Source organism: Pristiophorus japonicus, chromosome 9 (genome assembly GCF_044704955.1).
Source record: "Pristiophorus japonicus isolate sPriJap1 chromosome 9, sPriJap1.hap1, whole genome shotgun sequence".
NCBI classification, from domain to species: Eukaryota; Metazoa; Chordata; class Chondrichthyes; family Pristiophoridae; genus Pristiophorus; species Pristiophorus japonicus.
Window position 1 is genome coordinate 53,939,235 of NC_091985.1, and position 23,890 is coordinate 53,963,124.

Below are 23,890 nucleotides of genomic sequence, written 5' to 3' on the forward strand. Positions count from 1 at the left end.
TTGCAGTAACTTTCAGCTGGCCAAATTTGCTTCTATGGCCAAAAGAGGCATAAGTGGCTTGTCACACCCCCTTTTGGAGAGGAAAAACGAAACTAGAAAAAAACCTAACAAACTGACTTACACTGGAGCAAGTTAAATGAGGAAATTTGCGATTTTTAAGTTACTCCAAAAAAAAAATGGGGCAACTCCTGAGGAAATTTGAGCCCCAAAATTGGTTTGAGCGGACGCAAGGCCAGATATTATTCAGTGTTCTCTCGCAGGCCAACATCCTCAGTATCGAAGCATTCATCATGCTCAATCAGCTCCAATGGGCGAGCCACGTAGTCCGCATGCCCGATACAAGGCTCCCGAAACAGGTAATCTTCTCCGAGCTCCGTCAAGGCATACGAGTCCCAGGAGGGCAGAGAAAACGCTTCAAGTACACCCTCACAAAGCCTCCCTGAAAAAATTTAATAGCCCCAACGATTCTTGGGAATCCCTGGCCCATGGCCACCTAAAGTGCAGAAGCAGCATTTGGAAAGGCGTCGAACACTGAGTCTTTTCATCAGGAGCACACGGTAGTCAAGTACAAACAGCGGAAGGAGCGTACGACAAACCAAGCACCCCACTACCCGTCCCTTCAACCACCACCTGTCCCACTTGTGACAGAGTCTGTAGATCCCGCATTGGACTCATCAGCCACCTTAGAACTCATGTTAGCGTGGAAGCAAGTCATCCTCGATTCCGACGGACTGCCTAAGATGATTATTCTAAAACAAAATACACATGTTGTGCACACTTGGAATTAATTCTAAATTCACTGATCAGATAGAGATCAATTAAGAACATTGGCATGGAATTTGCGATCAGCGGCAAAGCGAAGGCGCTTGCTACTAACTCAATGAAAGCTGCCCACAAAGATCTAGTGCTCTCCTATCCTGTGTTTAAATCTGGCACCAAATCAAGCGAATCTCCAGCATCCAGCAACAGTGATGTCATCAAGCAGGCTGAGCAGTCAATCATACTGAAGAATTCTCACAGACAGCAAACCAAGAAGTAAAATGCAAAGGACTAATATACTTTTTTTATAAATTTTAGAGTGCAAAATAAAAGTTGGGACATACACATAGGATTACGGTAGAAGCTGAAATATTAAATAATTTTTTTTTAAATATGTCATTCTTAATCATATTAATGGAAAAAAATTGACATTCCACAAATATATAATTAGTGTTTCAGGGCCCGAATGGTTGTTAAGCAGTCAATACGCCTTTAAAAACCAAGTTACACTTCTTTCAACAAGGTTCAACTTTTTCGGGGTGGGGGGAGGGATTTAACAGCTATATTCAAGCGTAATAAGGGAAGTTTGCATCAGGAACTGAGATTCTAATTGATTGCCGGCTTTGGGGCGTTCCACAGCCCAACCTGTGGCGGAGCAGAGAATGACTCACCGGAACGTCTGGATAACCGCATTTATCTGCGCATGCGCTAAATCCTGAAATTGCTGTCAGTTTCAGAAGGGTAATGACGACGGACGCTGACAGTTTCGCTGTCCTTGCTACTCCAAAATCCGAGCTCTTAATTTTTTTTTAAATTCAGGCCTCATCTGGTCAGACAAGAGGTGATATTTAACACTTCCTTTCTCCGATCTCCAATTTTCTCACCACCTCAGAAGGCAAGTGACTCATGCTGGATTATGATTCAAGTGGTTACTTTTTACTTCAGCAGGAGAATCAACTGCAAATGGTATCCTGCCCTTATCGAATATACAATTTTCAGTGCAGGTCACTAGATAATGATCAGGCCGATTTTTTTTTCCCCCCTTACCTCGCTCAACTAATTTATTTTTCAAACAAATGGCTAGGTACTGAGCTAGCCAAGGGCTTGGTTAAATTAGCCTAATAGTGCGCGTTGCTCTTCTTCATCTGATCAATTTGATAAGAAAAGCCAGACAGATAGAATCAAGTTGCTTTGGAAGCAGATTTTCCACTAGCGCACCAATGACGCACAAAGACATTGGGCTCAATTTTCCCGTGATTTGCGCCATTATTTTGGTGCAGGCCGCTTTTTTTGGCCTAAATTTAAAAACCCAAGTTTCCCCAATCAATTTGCAACAGCGTCGTTACGATTTTTTTTAGATAAGTTTTTTTTTCCAGCCAAAGGGGGCGTAACCTGCCACCCGCGCCAATTCTAGCCAGTTAGGCAAGTTTGGCCAGCTGAGAGTTACTCCGGTTCTTCTTAGGCCAGCGTATGTGGCCCCTGTAGAAAAACCTTCTGATGAGTTAAGGAAATCGGCACAGGCAAGTGCAGCAGATGGTAAGAGAGAGGGGAAGAGGGGAAGAAGCCTTTTGGGTACAATTAGGTGCGGGGACCAGGAGGGAGGAGGCCATTCGGCCTGGGATAGGTGCGGGGGAGCAAACCGGGAGGTCATTCGGCCAGGGCTAGATGCGGGACCGGGAGGGAGGAGGCCACTCGGTCAGGGCTAGGTGATGGACCGGGAGGGAGGAGACCACTCGGCCAGGGCTAGGTGCTGGACTGGGAGGGAGGAGGCCACTCGGTCAGGGCTAGGTGATGGACCGGGAGGGAGGAGGCCACTCGGCCAGGGCTAGGTGCTGGACTGGGAGGGAGGAGGCCACTCAGTCAGGGCTAGGTGATGGACTGGGAGGGAGGAGGACACTCGGCCAGGGCTAGGTGCTGGACTGGGAGGGAGGAGGCCACTCGGCCAGGGCTAGGTGCTGGACTGGGAGGGAGGAGGCTACTCGGCCAGGGCTAGGTGCTGGACTGGGAGGGAGGAGGCCACTCGGCCAGGGCTAGATGCTGGACTGGGAGGGAGGAGGACACTCGGTCAGGGCTAGGTGCTGGACTGGGAGGGAGGAGGCCACTCGGTCAGGGCTAGGTGCTGGACTGGGAGGGAGGAGGACACTCGGTCAGGGCTAGGTGCTGGACTGGGAGGGAGGAGGCCACTCGGCCAGGGCTAGGTGCTGGACTGGGAGGGAGGAGGACACTCGGTCAGAGCTAGGTGATGGACTGGGAGGGAGGAGGACACTCAGCCAGGGCTAGGTGCTGGACTGGGAGGGAGGAGGACACTCGGTCAGGGCTAGGTGATGGACTGGGAGGGAGGAGGACACTCGGCCAGGGCTAGGTGCTGGACTGGGAGGGAGGAGGCTACTCGGCCAGGGCTAGGTGCTGGACTGGGAGGGAGGAGGCCACTCGGCCAGGGCTAGGTGCTGGACTGGGAGGGAGGAGGCCACTCGGTCAGGGCTAGGTGATGGACTGGGAGGGAGGAGGACACTCGGCCAGGGCTAGGTGCTGGACTGGGAGGGAGGAGGACACTCGGTCAGGGCTAGGTGCTGGACTGGGAGGGAGGAGGACACTCGGTCAGGGCTAGGTGCTGGACTGGGAGGGAGGAGGCCACTCGGCCAGGGCTAGGTGCTGGACTGGGAGGGAGGAGGACACTCGGTCAGAGCTAGGTGATGGACTGGGAGGGAGGAGGACACTCAGCCAGGGCTAGGTGCTGGACTGGGAGGGAGGAGGACATTCGGTCAGGGCTAGGTGCTGGACTGGGAGGGAGGAGGACACTCGGCCAGGGCTAGGTGCGGGGATTGGCATCGGCGGGGACTTTAATAATTTAATGGAGGTAAGTTGCTGCAATGTATGTGTGCTTGTGAAGTTGCTGCAATGTATTTTAAGGTGCTTGTGCTTGGTTGCTGTAAGCTGGCTGTAAGTTTCACTTTCCAACCTCAGCCCGCATTGTGTCCCTGGTTACCAAGGCAACCCGATCTTTTTGGCGCAGATCAAGGCTCCACTCCCAAAACTAAAGGACAGGCTACGCTACGCCAAATGAAGAAATCAAACGGGGAAACTTGGAATTGTTTTTTGGCGTACTTGGGCCCCCAAAAAACGAGCATAACTCTTCAAGTACGTCAAAAAAAAGCTTTGGGGAAAATTGAGCCCAAAGGAAGTATAAAGCCGATAGTTACCTCAGAATTCCAAATGGATTAAGTTTAAGGGGAGATGTTGCTACTGGGTGGTGCAAATGTAAAATATAAACACTGGGGAGAAAAAAAACTTAAGATTAAAATAGCACCTTATCATGTCTCTCAAATGTCCCCAAGCCCTTCATATACAATTAATGATTTTTGAGCGCAGTGATTGTTATGTAGGCAAATGTAGCAGCCTATTGGTGCCGAGCCAGATCTCAAAAATGTCAATTGGATGAATGATACTTAATCTATTTTTGCTGCTGTCTGTTGATAAAGAAAGATCAACCAGGAGAACTCCCCCTGTTCTTCTTTGAATAGTGCTGTGGGAATTATAACATCCATGTTAACTACACAATAAACAGGTGGAGGCTTGAACTGTGCACTATATTCAAAAGAGATGCTCCCAACAGACACAGGCATCAAGGATAAGGATGACTAGGCAGATAGGCAGATCAGTTTATCTTCCCATTCAAAGCACAACACCTCCAATAATACATCAGGCCCTCATTGCTACACTAAAATGTCAGCTTAGATCGTGTTCATATCCTGGACTTGAACCCACGACACAAAACTAAGATATCTATACAATGTAATAAAAATCTTCCACCTGTGCACATGTCCTGTCCACAAAACCTTGCTTCCTGTTATTTTTGTGTCACCTTTTTGTGTTACGCTTCCCATGTCTACACTTATATTGGAAATTGGCCATGTAAACTTGTCTCCCAGCTCCTCAGCTTATACAGTACGGAAATTCCTGTGCTCCAACTCTATTTCTATGCTTCCCAAACTGCCCTAAGTTTTGCTATTTATCTATAATTAAGACCAAAAATCAAGGTGCTAAATATAAATCAGGACTATGTGACCTTAAAATGAGGATAACATCTATACAAACTGGTCCAATTATCCCCACCCTCGAATGCACGACACCTGAGGTACGTTTTGTCTTGCCTTGCTACAGGATGTGATGCCACAGGAAATTGACGAGAATATTAAAATGACTTCATAATATAAACGACTCTTACACAGATTAACACAATTTCCTTGCCATTGTTGGAGCTGGAAGAAAGTAATGGCATGATAATACGAGCCTAGAGATGATTGTTCCCACTGAGATTTTTCACGTTTTCTTCCACCTTGTCCCCCCCACCCCAAAGTGAAAGATAAAATAAAGTAATGAACATGAATCTGAAATGAACAACTTACCTTTCTCATTTCCTTTTATGTAATTGTTTAGATTAAGTTCTCCCGGACGGTCAAGCAATAGATTTGCTGCAGATTCTAGGCCAAGCTGACGTGCCTTCTGAGCTTTTGTCTTCTTACTTCCACTTTTATAAGGAGCAAACTGAAAAGAGTCAGGCAATTACTTAATTATGAAAGCAAAGAGTAGTCCAAGTGTGTAAATTAGAACTTATGTAAAAGTGTATAATATTTAGTAACAAATAAAAAACATAAAAAGGCAAATAAGGCACTGGGTTATATTAGCAGAGCATAGAATACAAAATTAAAAGAGGTTATGTTTTTATTGATTAAAAGCAATGGTCAGATCCCATTTGGAGTTGTGACCACTAACCATAGGAACGATCTAATTTTTGAGGGGATAAAAACAATTCCATGTATCAGGAATGTAAATTGGGGGAAAAGTTGTGGAAATTGGGTTTGTGGGTGGGTGAGGGGGATTTAGTTGCAGCACAATGATACCAGAGGATAATAAGTTAAAATGTAAAAATCAGGGGTATAAAAGAAAGTTATGTAGAATGTTTTTTTTTTAAAAAAGGTAAAGGAGAATAATGTTCTGAAATAAATTACCAAAGATTACTATTCAAGAGTCAATTAGATGCAATTCTGGGAAAAGAATGGATTGAAGGGCATGGCAAGAAGTATAGTAAGTAGCACTGATGTATGAAAAGAGGAAAGGCTTGCTGGCCGTAATGGCCTTTTCCGGTTCTAAAAAATATCATGCTCCAATGAGCTTGTTATGTGAAAATTTGGAAATTATTCCAAGTCTGTGTAGTGCAAGTAATGTCAAGCCAAGGAGCAAATTCGTATGCAAGGCATTTTTTTTTTTTTAAATCAATAAGATTGATTTAATAATTTGTTTTGTTCCTGTAATACTCCACTGTACATTCCTAATTTTCACAATTCTGTTATGGGAAGCACCTAATGCAAGTCAGGCGTTTCCCCCAGTGGATGGTAGGGTTTTACAAAAAGACAGCGAATCACCTACACCCTTCTCTCTCTCTCTCTCTCTCTCTCATTTTGCAGAGCTCAAGTAGCAGCACTGACAGAAATCTGCGAAGGGGACTATCTACCTGGCCTCTTACAGCATTATAAAGCAGATGAGAAAAGAAGCTGTGGTAGTTCACACATTATGCACCCGATCATTTACCTCACTCATCATTATCAAATATGCTTCATTCTACATTAACTTTTATTTCCGACAAGATCATTTACCAGATTACTTTAGAAATATGTACTTAAAAACCGACTATTTTACTAACCACATGTTCTACTTCTTCTACAGTCGTGCAGTTCAACAAAACTGTTTTTATAAAAGGTGTAAGTTTTTCTTCTTTTGCTATTTTCTGTACAGCTGTGTGTGCTTTCTTTATTACGGTGCTAAAAAGGAAGAAAGAAAAATAAACACCTGTATTAAATCAGTCTTTCAAAGACTTCACACAAAAGAATATACTGTACAATTAAATCCCTCAAAACAAGTGACCAAGTGACTTACAAAAAACACAACTTAACCTTATGGTTTCTGCCAGCACAAAAGATTTGCTGTTAATGTTAAAACCCTTAAAAATGCTGTGCTGGCAGGAGAGGGTTGACCAGATAAATGGTGCGAACAGGAGGCGGGGGGGGGGAAAGAGAGAAGGTAAGAAGAAAAAGATTGTGCAGGGTGCCATCTTCTGGCACATGATGAAACAACTGCAATGCACAGAAAACACCAGTCATCTGGGGCACAAAGTCAGTAATAGATTCATCCTCTGCCTTTCACCTCCTGCCTTCCCTTTCCTCCACTCAATACCTTAGTTTAATCAAACCCTAAGTTTTCAACTAGTGATCACGTTTATTTGAATAATTTTTTTATCAAGTACAGACTATACTTGAATTGTATGCAAACTATATCAAAGCCTATGAACACAAACTCTGATGCTTTTAATCATCAAGTAAATTAAAACATCTTTCATTTAACATTTTGAATTTTACAGATCAACCCTTCTATCCTAACATGCAATTAAAACCAGTAATTACATAATTCACTTACTATGAAAGCATACAATAAGGAAAATGAAGCTAAAAATCAGTTCAAAATTGTAACATTTTCATTTTCAAACTTTTACTACTACACTAGAGTTATATTTTCATTTGTTCATGTAAACAGAAAAATTGGTGCAAATATATTGCATACCTGAAAAACCACTTAATACCAGCTTTTTCAATTATATCTGCAACTATAGATAACGATATCCCAATCAGTTCTCAGACAAGACCGTGTAGAAAATTTATGTGCAGAAAATAAAATGTATCAAAGTTTTGCACAAATGAGGAACATAGCACAATATTTATTTTATTGTTTGTGTTTCTTACTTCAGTTCTTCAAGCGTCTGTTGTACTTCTCGCAAAGTATCAGCATCCATGTTATTGGTAAGTTCCTTTCGATAACGGGCGATAAATGGAATAGTGTTTTCTTCTTTGAAGAGGCGAATGAGGTTTGCACAAACCCATACTTCTGCATTCGTTCTCTCAGACAAAACCTTCAGGTACAACAGGATATATTAAAGCATCCATAAGGTTGAAGTAATACTGGGAGTCACATTTGCACACTCATTTTCGTTTTCTTAAATTAGAAAATTATTGAAAACTAGTGACTTTTCCGTGGCATTTCTCATGGTAAGTCAGAGGAACTCCCCTTTCACTTTCATTGCATTTGTTTTTCTGGCTAATCCCAAATTCTCTCCCTCTTCTTCCTCCACCCCAATATAAGGAAGACAATAATGACCAGAGAAAAATTAAGTTTCTCCAGTAGCTTAGTGGTTAATGAACCAGGTGATATGTACTGAACCCTACAGACTAAGAAAGTTGCGGGCTGTGTTTGGGCTTTTTTTTTAATTATCGAGGCGGGATTGCCAATAAGAGCATAACAATTGGTCTAAGCATCCTTCCAGAGGACATCAAGAGTCAACCATATAGCAAGTCACGTGTCAGCCAAACCAGGTAGGGATGGCAGGTTCCCTTTGTTGAACTCCACAACTTTATTGAATTAAATTTCACAACTTGCCACGGTGGGATTTGAACTCGTAGCTTCTGGGCTGTTAGTCCAGTACATAACTAGTAGGTTACAGCATAGAAACATAGAAAATAGGTGCAGGAGTAGGCCATTCGGCCCTTCTAGCCTGCACCGCTATTCAATGAGTTCATGGCTGAACATGCAACTTCAGTACCCCATTCCTGCTTTCTCGCCCCTTGATCCCCCGAGTAATAAGGACTACATCTAACTCCTTTTTGAATATATTTAGTGAATTGGCCTCAACAACTTTCTGTGGCAGAGAATTCCACAGCTTCACCACTCTCTGGGTGAAGAAGTCTCTCCTCATCTCGGTCTTAAATGGCTTACCCCTTATCCTTAGACTGTGACCCCTGGTTCTGGACTTCCTCAACATTAATAAGAACATAAGAACATAACATAAGAACATAAGCATCCTCTGAAAGGATGGATAGCAGCAGGGAGAGGCAAGGTTATGGAGGGATTTTAACACAAATATGATAGTTTTAAATTGGAGTCATTGGAAGAAATCAGAAGCCATGCAGAACGTAGATCATAACAGAAAGGAAATGAATCTCAAGGAGAGGGCCAGGAAAGATGAAACTGCAGCAATGAGAAGGACCAAGGAAATTACCAAGAGAATCCAATACAGACAGAGTCTACTATAAAGCATGGAAGCTATTTCACTCCATGTTTTTTATTGCTATGTTCACATATCAAAAATATAAAGAAAACACAAGATAAAAAGTGTCATATGCAGCAAATGTTGGATTGTAAATGAGACCATTGAGATAACAACTTGCAGTTGCATCGTGCCTTTAACATCCCAGGAGATTCACGGAGGCAAAAATCAGGCAAAGATTGATGGCAAGACGAACGACGAGATAGTAGGAGTTGTGATCGACAGCTTGGTCAAAGAAGTGGGTTTAAACAAGGGTCTTAAAGGAAGAGAAGGAGATGGAGAGTCAGAGATGTTTAGGAAGGGAGTTTCAGAGCGCTTTGTTGAATTCCACAAATGGTTAAAAAAATGGCCGTCAATAGTAGGATGAAGGGAGGGGAAGTCGCACAAAAGGTCAGAGTCAGACGAAGGGAGAGTTCTGGCAGGGTTAGGGAGGGGTCGTCGTATAGGAGGAGGTTACAGAGATGGGGAGGTGCAAGGCCAATAAGGGATTTAAACACAAGAATGAGAATTTTAAGTTGGAGGGGATGGGGGAAACCAGGAACCAATGTTGGTCAGGGAGGACAGGAATAATGGGTGAGTGGGAATTAGTGCAGGATAGGGATACGGGTAGCGTAGTTTAGGATGAGCTGTGTCAGCTGTGGCTCAGTGAGTAGTACTCTCGCCTCTGAGTCAGAAGGTTGCGGGTTCAAGTCCCACTCCAGGGACTTGAGCACAGAAAAATATCTGCACTGTCGGAGGTGCCGCCTTTTGGATGAGACGTTAAACCAAGGCCCCGTCTGCTCTCTCAAGTGGCACTATTTTGAAGAAGAGCAGGGGAGTTCGCCCTGGTGTCCTGGCCAATGTTTATCTCTCAAACATAACAAAAAAACCTGATTATCTGGTCATTATCACATTACTGTTTGTGGGGGCTTGCTTGTGTGCAAATGGGCTGCCGCATTTCCTACATTATAACAGTGACTACACTCCAAAAGTACTTCATTGGCTGTAAAGGGCTTTGAGACGTCTGGTGGTCATGAAAGGCACTACATAAATCTAACTCTCTCTTTCTTTTTTTTTTGCTGGCGTTTAGAATCTGTAAGATGGGATGCCAGCCAGAATAGTTGATTCTGGAGGTTTCTGGACGCATGGAAGAGAGAGCAGTAGATGGGCCATGCTGGGACAGAGGCCTGTAACGTTAGAGGTGAAGTAGGTAATCTGTGTGATGGAGAGAATATGGTGTCAGTAGCTAAGCTAAATGTTGAATAGGACACCAAGGTTACAAAACAGTCCAGTTCAAACTGAGACAATGGCTGGGGCAGAGGATGGAATCGGTGGCAAGGGTACAGGGTTATGGCAGGAGAGCAATGGTTTCAATTTTCTCAATGTTCAACTCAAGGAAACTATAACTCCTCCAAGACTGGATGCCCGACAAGCAGTCTGACAACAGAGAGGCAGTGGAGTTGTTGAGAGTGGTGGTAGAGAGGTATGGCTGAGTGTCAGCAGCAAAAATGTGGAAGGTTGCCCCATATCTTGAAATGATGTTGCCAAGGGTCAACATGTGGCTGAGAAAGAGGAGTGCACCAGGGGGGGGGGGGGGCAGGGGGGATAACCAGGTTGGGTTAGACTTGGTGAGCATGGGGCAAAGCACCAGAGGCAGCTGAATGGATGGTCTCGATCTTGATCTTGATGACATAGAAGTCAAAGAGTTCCCCGCAGGTTATTGGAGGCGAGGGTGATTTAAAAAGACAGTTGGTGGTGGAGAAAAGCAGGGGGTTATTTGTGTTCTTCAAATTGATCCTGGCGTAGTGGCAGAGAACAATGTGGTCCATTATCACTGAGGTGATCCTGGCAGATCTAGTGATGGATGGCTAAGTCAATTGCGCTTCAGATATGCTCATGTCTCAACCCTTTGGACTAGAAGGATCAAGTTGAGGGCCATACCAGGGGGATCAACCAGGATGGAAGACACTAAAAGTTTCATTGGGGACAAGGGCATCAGAGGTAAAGGTGAATGAGTAGTTGAGCAGATTGACAGCTGCAAGTATTGTGGCAAATGGAAGGCCATGAGCTAGGCAGTGGGGAGCTTAAAAGTGCAATTGTAAGTGATTTGAAGGAAGAGTTCCCCCTCCACCCCCCTCCCCACTCCCACCCCAAGTACAGAGACAGAATGAGGTAGGATTTGCAGGGGGTGGGGGATAAGAGGAATGCGGGCGGTGAGGGATACAAGAAAGTGATCAGAGATGGCCTTGTCTATTGAGTAGAGGCCACATGAGATGGCAATGTCAAAAGGGGGACCATCATGTAGGTAGGAGAGCTTATATGGGAGAGCAGGGAGAATGCAAGGTGAGCTGAGATGGAGATTGAAGTCACTGAGGACAAGGAGTCACTCAGTGTAGATGCTGAAGGAGGAAAGGAGGATACCTCAGGGAGAAATCACATGATGGCTCAGTAGAGAATGAATGTTTTATAAGGAGAGGCAAGAGGGGTAAAGCAAGGTGGGGTTTGAGGTGCTTGAAGGAGAAGACAAATGATAAAGGTACAGTTGTAGGGAGGTGAGGAATGCACAAGATCAGGAGCAGAAGTAGGAGCTTGAGTTCAGCGAAGGGTAGGGAAATCATCCTCATTTCAGTACATCCATGGCAATTTGCAGAAAACAAATTAAGACTACAGAAAAAAATTAAAAGTTTGACAAGTTTACTTTTTCTCTGTAGGGTGCATTGAACTGTTGAGAGTACTAGGACAGCAAGCAATTCCCATGCTGCAAAATTTACATTAAGGAATATCAAAAATCTGATGCATGAGGCAAGACTGGAGAAATTTGGGCTTTTTGCTAGAAAGAAGGACTCAGGGGTGATCTTATTCAGGTAAATAATATATTTAAGGGATTAGGACAGATAAGTCTGGAATATGATTTTAAAATGTAAGAGTACGACAGGGCAATATAGCTTCAAATTAATAAAGGTAAATTAAGGACCAATATCAGGAAGTTATTCAGAGTGATCAACACATGGAATCAACTTCCAAATTGAGTCATTGATGCAATGAGGTGGCTTTAGGGCCTTCCTAGCTGGATAAGCGGATATGCAATGAATGGCCTCCTTTGTCTTTAATTATTTTTTGAACTGATGACACTGAATGTTAAAGATAATTTGAGTGCCCGCAATAGATATAAATCAGCATTATTGTAATCATTTAAAAATATAACCATCTTCAAAGCTCAAACTGTTTTCACGGTGTTCTGTATCTCTTGACAAAAATGCCAATCCTTATGCGTTGTAATTGAACAATGAGGAGCACATACCTGGGTTATATTCCAGTTCATCTGTGTGTCCCCAATCTCTACACATCCTCTTTGCAGTTTTACTGGTTTCCCATCAGGGTAATTCTCAGTTTTCTGCTTCTTCAAAGCAGGTTCCTCCCATGTAAAACTTATATCCGCTTCTTCCTTGATTTTCTGTTCGCTAAAATATGTGCTAGTTGACGGTTGTTCAACTTTAACCCCACCATGTTCTATTTCTTTCTTTATTTGCATTGCAGTTTGCTGAGATACTTCCTCTTGTTTCATGTTTCCTAAATTCTGCTTACTTTGTGAAGGTAATTTATCTTCATTATTGTTGAAAACTGGCAATATTCCCTGCAGGATAAGATGCATTTATTAAATGTGCAAATATAGACCAATCATTTTAAAACATTAACTTTTTGTTTTATTTTTCTTCCAATCTGTTGTCAATTTCACTACTTTCAAAGTTGAAGTCAAATGGAACAAAATTACAATTTTGACTCCATGTGTTTGGTTGAGAATGTCAATAATGATTTACAGCAGTACAGCCGACTCTCTCCTCCCCATTATTTTTTTTATCGTTTGCAATTCCTGACTCTTGATGGCATGATGCCTTGTTGGAGTGGAGTTCTCATCACAATCCAGCACTTCATCCAAGTGGCTATTATTCATGTGTGAGCCTATTCAACTGTGGTGGAAAGAAGGGGCAACAGGAATATCACAACTATCCCCAATCATATTGTCACCTGGCATCCACATTCACCCTTCCAACAGGGATTGCTGGATACCAATCAGATGAGGGAATCACATCAATTTTCCTTTCTGTAACACAGAGTAATGGCTGAGATTACCTAAGTCAATGCAGACTAGAAATCAAACCAGGATATCTATAATCTCTCAGCTGGATAAACAGTAAATAATTGGGGGAGTTTCCACAAAGCACATTCATCAGGTCTGTATCATCGTACAATTTGGCTGTCTGCACAAATGCTCAGCATTCTCACTTGCACTTCATACATGATCAGGGCCAATATTAAATTGTAAAAGGATTTCAAAGTTTCAGGCTTTGGAACTTTTTGTATCACAAATGATGTTGGGACAGAAAGCTCAGGGTGATATTTAAGCATGAACTGATTAAAGAATTGATTTAAAGGTGGCCCAGTAGCATAACATGCGTGTGTGCACGCGTACAGATGCAGCACGTATTTCCCTGAAGAGATAGTCAATGTGAATGCTCAAATTTGCCAGTTTCCTTCATCAAATCCCTGATGACTCATTGTTTGGTATTGGACCATATCAACCAGGAGTCACAGGTTTTGATCATTGGCTGTGCTGTATTAACCAATCTCAGCAAGAGTAACATCAGCATCCCCAAGCGAGTGAAGGAAAGGAGATATAGGTGTGGGTGGGGGGGCGGGTGCATGGCCAGGGCTCCCATTCATGACTTCTATCCAGCAACTCTTGCTAGAAATCACCAACCTCAAGAAAGGAGGGATAACAGTAAAATTTGGATGATCAAAAACAGTAAGAATTACAGCAAATGTTCTCTGGTATACCAGAGTTTAAGCATTTTGTAATATGATCAATATTTGTTTATTCCACTTGCTTCCCCCATCATCACCAATATTTCAGGTCTTTTTGCATAAGTCGCCAACTAACAGTGTGGCCAGGTCACGTCAGGCTTAGCAACAGACATTCCAACGCAAGCTGCTAGAAATAGCAGTACAGGATAGCTTGTCTCAGGTTTTTCTCATTCTGTATTATGTGGGCAAAGGCAAGATGAGAAACTTGGTTGCATAAACTCACATCTTACCATTCCATGGCACAATAGGTCGGTGCACCACCATCATCTCCTATGCTCAGTAGTTGGATTTTGTTTTAAACAAGATCTTGTGCAACTTTCTTACCATAACATTTTGTTCCACATTAGTCTTTTCTGGTGTTTTCTTTCTGTTCTTTTTAACAGCTGTCTTTGCTGTGGTTCTTTTTACTGTTGCTTTTTTGGTTCCGGTATTTTCTGCTTTAGGCTTAACTTGTTTTTTTACAGTCACTGATTTTGCTGCAGTTGGTCTTTTTGGCTTCCTTGCAATTTTATTTTTTGGAACCCATTCTTCTTCTTCTTCAGAATCAGATTCAGAAGTTCTACACAATGACAATCATAGGTAAACCAATAGAAAATGAAGGCATATAAAAGAATACTTTCCACTCCGTCTCTCTCTTTCTTTACCTCTTCATTCCCAAATGCAGTGACTCGTGCAATACAGTTCCATGGACAGCTTCTGTACTCTACTAATGCTACCTCATGCAAATGACCCATCTTGAACTATGAGAGCGGCAATTGGATCTATTTAATTATGGAAGCAGTCAAACCTAATCCGGTCTTCACTTGACATCCATAGACTAAGCACTTCCAGTGAGGGTTACTGCATCTGGAACAGAAACCCAAGCAATGTTTTCCTCTTGATGACCCGGGGTAACCAAGACACTTACTGCCACCACAGTTGATAAATGTCCAATTCAGACGATGCGCCAGCACATAATTTTTCCCTGCCCAGAAAACACACACATTTATCTTGTAGAATATGGCTGTACAACACAATATAGAAACTTTGATTTTTCTTCCCCCAAGTATTATAAAGGGTGCAAAAGAATGAACCTCACATCTATCTACATTAATTCTTGGATAATGCTGCAAAAATTCCATTGCATTCTGGAATTGGATAATTTATCAACCTTCTAATTGGGGCACACCACCACCACCCAGTTCTTTGGCAGGCAGCAATGCTATCTCATTGTCAGGATGGAGCAAATATGAAAAGTAGCTCATAGAATTATGTGTTTCTTTCATTTCACTGCGGCAGGCATGCCACTGAATAATCAGTGCCCTAGCATAAGCATTCCCAGCCTCTTCAAACTCACACACAAAGGTTGGGCCCAAATTCTGCCAGGCAGGTCCTGAGCTTCGACCACCAAGCCTGGTCCCCATCTGCCACCCTCAAGCCTCGATCTAAAGCACTTTTATAACTAACTTTATGTGTATTCACAATTTCTATAAGTAAGCAGAAGATACTCCTGTGTGTCAATCCACGTGTATGTATTGTCTGTCACTCAGGACTTAAAACTCCTCTGCCCACGACCAGTTTTTCCCCCCCGATTGCTTCGTACCCATGCTGACAAACCGCTACCCCCTTCCAGATCTCTGTTACAATCAGTTCCTTATTCTCCACTTTTCCTGCAACATGCTCAATCTGACACCATTCTTCCATTAATCTATCTTGTAGCAGAGCCCAAGCTCAAGTCCTTCCTGGTGGGGCCCCATGGAATCTCTTTTGTCCAACCTGGGCATGATGTTTTGGAAGCATTGAGAGGAGCAGAGTCATGTCAGTATTGGGGTAGCAGGGTCTAGTAACCTTGTGAAAGTAGCGCAGAAAAATGGGATCCAATCTGCTAGTGGCCCTTTTCAGACTATCAGGTGTCCCAGAGTTCCCACACAGCACCCTACATGTCTAAAAAGTCTATTTTGCACCATTAGACATCTCTTCCCAGCCCCCCCACAACAAACTGTCTTTCCCATTGACTGCCTGCTCCTGTCTTTACGTTGCAGCTTTAATGCATTTTGTGCACTACTAGTGAGTTTGCAGAATTATATGGGGCGATTTTAACCCAACTCACCTAGCGGAAACTAAGTGCGTTGGGGGGGTGGGGGGGGTACAAAGTAAAAATCAGCCACGTGATTTAACCTGCTCTACTGAGCAGGCAGCAAAGACACCCACCTGAAGCTGATGTGGTCCTTCCCTAAATGTACAGATGAGGTCCAATAACGCCATCAGGCACGGACTGCAATTTCATTTTGTGGCCTGAGTGGGAAAGCCATTGTGCCTTTCCCGTCAGATGAAGACAGCGATCCAGGGCCAGAAGAGGCTCAAATAGGTACATAAGTCGTCTTTTTTTTTTACATAAACGTTCCCACTGGGCCAGGAGGAGAAAGGTTGCCCCAAACTCTCCCACTCCTGCTCATGAGAACCTATTGAAACCCATTTCCCACAAATTACCTTGTTAGCAGTGACTGTTCCTTTGGTGGTGGCAGATTCCCTTTACCCACCAACCACTTTCTGCTCGATTCGGGTGGGCAGCTGACTAGTGGCATGCAGACGGGACCCTAGGAGTTTAAAAACTGCCCGGGCCTCACATTGCCAAGCTCGGGGGTTGAGGGGGTTGGCTCATGCCAACACATCCCCATCCCCACCTGCCCAATTCCATTTAAGGGGACGCGAGACATGTACATGAGGGAGAAAAGAATCGAAGGATATGTTGATAGGGTGAGATAATGTAGAGAGAATGGGAGGAGGTTGGGGTGGAGCATAAAGACCCAGTTAAAATCAGGGTTACAGTCTATGAATTTCTGCAAAATAAGAACTACCTTAAAAATTCAACATTTATGCAGTTTCCCAGTTTTACTATATTGTATATAAAAAAATTATCCTCGAGGCAAAAAATTGCTGAAGAAAAATATTAACAGTTTGCAATTGAAATAAAGGGAAGTAGCTTGCCATGAGTGATATGCAGGAGGAATGCAATAACCCTGAATCTTCCAGATGGATTCTACTGGAAAACAAGCTGAAACTGAAAAAAAAATACACTCAAAAATTGAGTTTTGTTATCAAATTGTCAACAAAGAAAGAATAGCAAAGGAGCATCTATTCTGACTGGTGCTGATCGTGGCTTGTAAATATGTGTCACCCACTTTTATGAAGATTTAATTTTAAACACAATAAGGCAACAGATTTAAATGCACCCAAGACCACAATTGCACAAAGATTTACATTGTAAATAACAGGCAGAATACTCAGTATGTTTTAAAATTACATGCTTAAATTTTCAACCAATTTGAAGAACTGCACTTACATTTCAAAAAATGAATCATCCTCTTCTGAAAATGGTCGTTTATGGCATGATGTTAACGGTGTTATTTCCGATTCCTGTAAATTAATGAGTCAATATCATTTTAATCTTGAAAAAGGAATTCTGTTGATTATTAGAATCATGCCTGCAAACTAACCAACAAGGGTTCAGCCCACACGAGTCAGTTGTCTAACATCAACTTGACTATCCTCCCAGGAGGAAGCCAAGCAGTGATGTTTTGGCATTAAGAACATAAGAAATAGGAGGAGTAGGCCATACGGCCCCTCGAGCCTGCTCCGCCATTCAATAAGATCATGGCTGATCCGATCATGGACTCAGGTCCACTTCCCTGCCCGCTCCCCATAACCCCTTATTCCCTTATCGTTTAAGAAACTGCCTATTTCTGTCTTAAACTTATTCAATGTCCCAGCTTCCACAGCTCTGTGAGGCAGCGAATTCCATAGATTTACAACGCTCAGAGAAGAAATTTCTCCTCATCTGTTTTAAATGGGAGGCCCCTTATTCTAAGATTATGCCCTCTAGTTCTAGTCTCCCCCATCAGTGGAAACATCCTCTCTGCATCCATCTCGTCAAGCCCCCTCAATCTTGTATATTTCGATAAGATCACCTCTCATTCTTCTGAATTCCAATGAGTAGAGGCCCAACATACTCAACATTTCCTCATAAGTCAAACCCTCAACTCCAGAATCAACCTAGTGAACCTTCTCTGAACTGCCTCCAAAGCAAGTATATCCTTTCGCAAATATGGAAACCAAAACTGCACGCAGTATTCCAGGTGTGGCCTCACCAATACCCTGTACAACCGTAGCAAGACTTCCCTGCTTTTATACTCCAGCCCCTGTGCAATAAAGGCCAAGATTCCATTGGCGTTCCTAATCACTTCCTGATTAAAGTAGCTGCAAGCTGGCAAGTTTTGCAATGCAAGTTCAGAAGTCAGCTAACCCCATCACTGACTCGGTCGTACCTGATCTGTTCCTCAGCTCCATTTACCTGCATTTGCTCCAATATACCTTGAACCCCTTACCCAGCAAAAATCTATTGCTTGCAGTCTTGAAAGTTTCAAGTGAACCAGCATTCATCGGGCTCAATTTTCCCCAATTATGTTTCTTGGCGTATTGCCAGAGTTACGCCCATTTTTCTTGGCTCCAACTACTCAAAAAAAAAGTAGCAAGTTTCCCCGTTCTATGTTTTGAAATTGGCGCCGCGCAGCCGGTCCTGTAGCTTTCGGGGGTGGAGCCTAATGTCTGCACCAAAATAACAATGCCCTCCCTTCTGTGCAAAAAAAAAAGGGATGTTTTTGACATGATTCCTATGGGCGCGCATGCCCAGTACAGCTCTCGGTCTATATTCGGCCATTTTTAAAGAGCCAGTTGTGTGAGAACTTTAATTCTTATTGGAAAAATCAAAGCTGCAATATAAGATGCAACACGGCGCGAGGACTAAGAATTTCTTACAGGATGAAGTGAAGGCACGAGTTACTGTGATTGAGGCCGGATGGCACGAGCTGGACACCAGCAGAGGTCACATAAAAGTTCCAGCAAAAGAAATGAAGAAATGCTGGAACCAACTTGCAGAAGATTACTGTGCAATGGTGACTGGCCCATGGTCTGGAGGCCAGTGCAAAAAGTGGCAGGACCTTGGTCAAGTAGTTAGTGTAAGTAATATTTTCATTTATTCACTGGAATTGCAATTGTAAATGTGACCATCTATATATGTCCCACCCAGCAGAAAGACACCCTCTCTAAAAAGTTATATGTTCATCTTTGCAGAGGAAGGTAGCACACAATAAACGAGAAAGAACTCGAACAGGAGGAAGTCCGGCAAATCTGCACCCACTGACACCCTTGGAAGGGTCACTAATTTGATGGGTCCTACCTGCAGAAAAGCACCACCACTGCACAAGCTGGGCCTACACTCAAGGGGGAGGGCAAGTCCTGCAAATTCCAGAGTCTGGCTTTGCTAAAATGTTAAGTACTACACGGGCTAGCCATGGTTCGGTTCCTGGGGATGTCTCCGTCAACTGCGCTTCAGTTGATGCAATGTGCTGTCATTCAAATCAGCCTGCTGCCTGTGCTGTGTGAGCCTACTCATGCGACTCACCCTGCCCCATTCCTCTGCTGCTAACCATTTGTCTGTTGTTATATTTTGTAGAACTTGAGGCCAACCCTGATGATGCAGAAGATGATTCAGACACGGACGAGCCTGAAGAGGAGAACATCTTCCAGACCAAGAGCATGGGGGTGAGGGGGGGGGGGGGGGAGGATGGATGAAGCCCCCACTGTTGTACTCACTCTGGAGGAGGTGCTGGTGCCGCCAATGAGGTGTCAGCCCCTTCCCTGAGTGTGTGACTCTTGGTGGGACATTCCATGGTTTCGCACCGTCCAAGGCTGGTGATTCCAGTGGGGTGCAGCAAGACACACCCAAGGCCCCACCGTCCCAGGCTGCAGGTCCCAGTCGGATGCAGTGTGCCAAACCCAGGGGGAGATGGGGAAGGAGAGCTCGACACGCTCTCCTGAGGTGCAGGATCTAACAGATGTGGTTCAGATGATGGCAGTGAGTGCGGAGAGCATTGACCTCCTGGACACCATCAGTGGGGTGGGTGATGAGGTATCTGGAATGTCGGGAGAAGTAACAACACTCATGAGAAATCGGAACACTGTCCGGGAACATGAGGGAGGGAATGTCTCAGTCAGCGGAAACAATGTTGGTGCACGAGGGAGGGAATATCGCAGGTAGCTGATGCGCTGTCAGTGAACATGAGGGAGGGAATGTTTCAGGTAGTTGAAACACTGTCAGTGAACATGAAGGAGGGAATGTCGGAGTTAGCTGCTGTATTAAGGGAATACGCCCCGACCTGGCGCCCACTGACAAAATCAACTGCCACTCCCACTCCAATCCCCAAACCTCTGGAGGCGTAAGCCAGGATCGCCACATTACCGCCTGCTGCCCCCCACCCCCACCCCCCAATTAAGAAGTGCGCATTACCAAAGATGTTCGAAAGAATAAGCTTGGTACCAATCCGAGAAACACTGCGCTACCACCTGTGGGCAGGGGTGGAGTCACCAAGACCAAGAGCAGCGGGCGGTCTTAGAATAAGGTAGAGGAGAGTTGGGTGAAGCCTTTCTTTGCTGCTGTTGTTGTTATTATTATTGTTGTTACTGTTGTAACTTCTCAAATTAAAAGTTTTTTGTAAGTTATGTAAATTTACAACTTTAAAAGTTTGCAAGTGAAAACTTTAAAGTTTGATACAAGAATATTTTTTATTAAAGTTATGGACAAACAAATGTTTGTTAAACTTTTGAATAAAATATATTTTAAATTATAACTGAATCATTTCCATTATGTGTTTCATTATTAACAACTTTTTGAACGAAAGAAGAATTATTTCCATTATTTGTTCGATTATTAACACAACTTTTTGAAGTAAACAAGAATCATTTCCATCATTTGTTCCATTAACACAACACAACATTACAGAACAGGTCCAAACAGTAAACATGGTCCATGTGGAATAGTTGTCGCTGAGCCTTCAGGCAGCAAAGCGTTCACAGATGACCTGCTGGCGCAAGGCTTTAGCAATCGTTAAAGGGGCACGACGGCCCGCCCTCCTCCGCCATCGTACTCCGGGTTCAGGTAGTTGCATGGCTTCCTCGTCCTTCTCCTAGACATCTGCATCTTCCTCATCAGCCACTCTCGCCTCAGGTGGGTCTTCTATTACCAGCTGCTGCTGCCTCATGATGGCTAAGTTATGCAGCATGCAGCACACAACAGTGAACCGACCAACAATCTCAGGAGAGTATTGCAAGTAGCCTCCAGAATGGTCCAGGCATCAGGAACGCTCTTTCAAGACGCCAATGGTCCTCTCTATGATACTGCGCGTCGCAATGTGCGACATGTTGTATTTCCGGTCAGCTTCCGTCCGGGTTACGCGTAGGGGCGTCATAAGCCTGGTGGCGAGGCCGTACTCTGTCTCCCAGTAGCCAGCTCTGCCCTTCTGGCTGCTGCTGAAACATGGCAGATACAATGCTCTCATAAGATGAACGCATCATGGGTGCTCGCAGGGTATCTTGCATCAACTGACATGATGCGATGCATGTTGTCACACAGGAGCTGCACATACACGGAATGAAAGCCTTTTCAGTTCCTGCACATCTCAGAATCCTCCAAACGTGCTCGCAAGGCGATGTGGATACAATCAATGCAGCCCTGTACCTTTGGGAAGACAGCAACCTGGAGAAGCCCACAGCCCTTTCACGTATTGCCTGGGCGAACATGGGGAACTTTACGTAGTCATTCCTCTGGGCATATAGTGCAGCAGTCATCTGCCGAATGCAGATGTGTGTTGCATGTTGAGAAATGGAGCATACATCTCCTCAGTTGTAGCCTGGAACAATCCAGATGCATAGAATCAAAGTGCAGCTGTAACCTTCACTTCAACTGACTTAGCAGTCCTCCTGACTCTTCTAGGTTGCAGGTCTGCTTTTACTAACTCACAGATCTCGGTTACAGCTTCTTTGCGGAAACGCAGCCTTCTGACACAGTCTGCATCACTCAGGTGCAGGCACGAACGCCTGTCTCAATATACCCAAGATGGGTAAGGCCTCCTGCCCATCACCGTACGTGCTCTAAGGTTCCTCATGCGATGACATCAAATCAATTGTCTCCTCCGCAGCACCATCATGCAGAAGGCTTGCATAAGTATGGCACTGTCAGTATTGCCCCCATGATTAAATTGTACCTTTGCAAGAAGTTCAAAACGGCAGGCAGGACAAGGTTCTTTGTTCTCTCTCTCTCTCCCCAAGGTGGACGCCCTAATATGGACCACACCCAGGTCTGAGCAGGCGCAATGATCAGGAACCCCCTCCCCCGCGGGCTTCATTTGATGTATAATGTAAGGCTTCTCATGCCTTCTGCACCACCACCCGCCCTCCCCTGGCTTCATTTGATGCGTAGTGTCAGACTTCTCATGCCTTCCATTCGCCTTCCACAGCCGTCGCCCCCCGCCCCCTGGGCTTCTTTTCAAGCCAAGCCCCGAGCCCATGTTCGGGCGAGGGACCGATTTTGCCGGCCGACACTCCGACCCTCGAGCTCGGTTTGGAGACGTTCGGTGGTGGAGTGTCAGGTTTAAAAAAAATCAATTTCCTGCATTTTAAGTTTCAAAAATTTAAACTTGATTATGCATATTTATGTGTTCTTGACTCGCTCCAAAACTTCACCTAAAAACAATGAATTTTTTTTGACCAGCGCTGCTTTTTTTTGCCTAAAGTTTTTAAAAATCTGTTTCCCCAATCTTTGTGCGCCAGCGTAACTCAGTTAGTTACGATTTTTTTAGATTAGTTTTTTTTGCGTAACCTGATGTCTGCGCCAGTTTTTCACTATTATGCAAGTTTGACCAATTTACATTTCTCCTGGGATGGCATATGTGATCATGCCCGAAAAACCTTCTGCGCCAATTTTTTAATGTATGCTGGTTTTTCTTAAGTGCCAAGAAACTGAGATGAGGAGGAATTTCTTCTCTCAGAGGGTTGTAAATCTGTGGAATTCGCTGCCTCAGAGAGCTGTGGAAGTTGGGACATTGAATAAATTTAAGATAGAGATAGACAGTTTCTTAACTGATAGGGGAATAAGGGATTATGGGGAACGGGCAGGGAAGTGGACCTGAATCCATGATCAGATCAGCCATGATCGTATTAAATGGCGGAGCAGGCTCGAGGAGCCATATGGCCTACTCCTGCTCCTATTTGTTATGTTCTTATGTTCCCTTCATAAATCCATGCTGAATCTCTGATAAGCTCATACTTGTCCAAGTGCTCAATCACTCAGTCTCTGATAATAGATTTCAGTAACTTCTCTACAATTGATATTAAACTGACAAGTCAGTATTTACCAGATTTCTCTCTCCCTCCCTACTTAAATAATGGAGTGACATTTGCAATTTTCAAATCCAAAAAGCACAATTCCTGAATCGATAACTTTGGAAAATTATTATTAATACATTTGCAATTTCCTCACCTCTGCTCCTTGCTCTCCTCACATCATTTTCTGTGTTGGATTACCCAGATCTTTTTTTAAAAACACCCTTAATATTAATTAAGTTAGAAATTACCAAGGACCATCACAATCGAGATGAAAATATTAAGTACAGAGGTAAGTTGTCAAACTTTTTTGTCACAGAACAGAGTACTTGATATTTCAGTAAAAGATTACCCGCATCTTTTTCACCTGCAGGTGCGACCAAGGCCATGAACCACGAATGCTGAGGCAGAAAGTGGGTGGCGAACATGCAATCAAAATTTTTGCCAGCTCTAACAATAAATGCCTACAATATGAGCATATTTGTTCTATGTCGAGGTGTCAGATTAAAAAGAAAACCTATAGCTGAGTAAATAAATGTACCAAATGATATGCTACCAGAGCCATACAGATCAGGAATGTTCCGAGGAGTGATCCTTGCTCGGCAACGAGTTAATTAATCTCAGCCAAGGCAGCAGTGAAACACGGGTTGGGTCGTGAGTTCATTGACTTCAACAAGGGAGAAAATTCATCAGCATGGAATATATAAAAATTCTAGCTGCGGACTGCTGCCCATTGAATCTGGTGGAACTGAGCGAAGACTGGATGAAGAGTTGACTCAACTATGATGCCTGTGTCCTCCTCCCCTGCCCCACAGTGAAATTGCCTGCCAGTACTCATTATCCAGGCTCACAGTTGAAGGATAGCCAATTGAGTGAGATACCCAAGAGTCAACACCACCCATGGACAGCACGCCACAACATGAGGTGCCAACTTCAGTAGGC

The 23,890-nt window shown here is 43.9% G+C and overlaps 1 protein-coding gene across 1 annotated transcript in view; it reads right to left on the minus strand.

The window, feature by feature from the left end:
* Positions 1-23,890, minus strand: part of srbd1 (S1 RNA binding domain 1) — a 384,714-nt gene that overhangs the window by 349,947 nt on the left and 10,877 nt on the right. The window contains exons 3-8 of the mRNA XM_070889352.1: positions 17,076-17,149; positions 14,078-14,312; positions 12,192-12,524; positions 7,554-7,720; positions 6,461-6,578; positions 5,166-5,304 (exon numbers count right to left, since the gene is read on the minus strand). Coding sequence (XP_070745453.1) covers positions 5,166-5,304; positions 6,461-6,578; positions 7,554-7,720; positions 12,192-12,524; positions 14,078-14,312; positions 17,076-17,149 — 1,066 coding nt within the window. The remainder of the gene's footprint in view (positions 1-5,165; positions 5,305-6,460; positions 6,579-7,553; positions 7,721-12,191; positions 12,525-14,077; positions 14,313-17,075; positions 17,150-23,890) is intronic.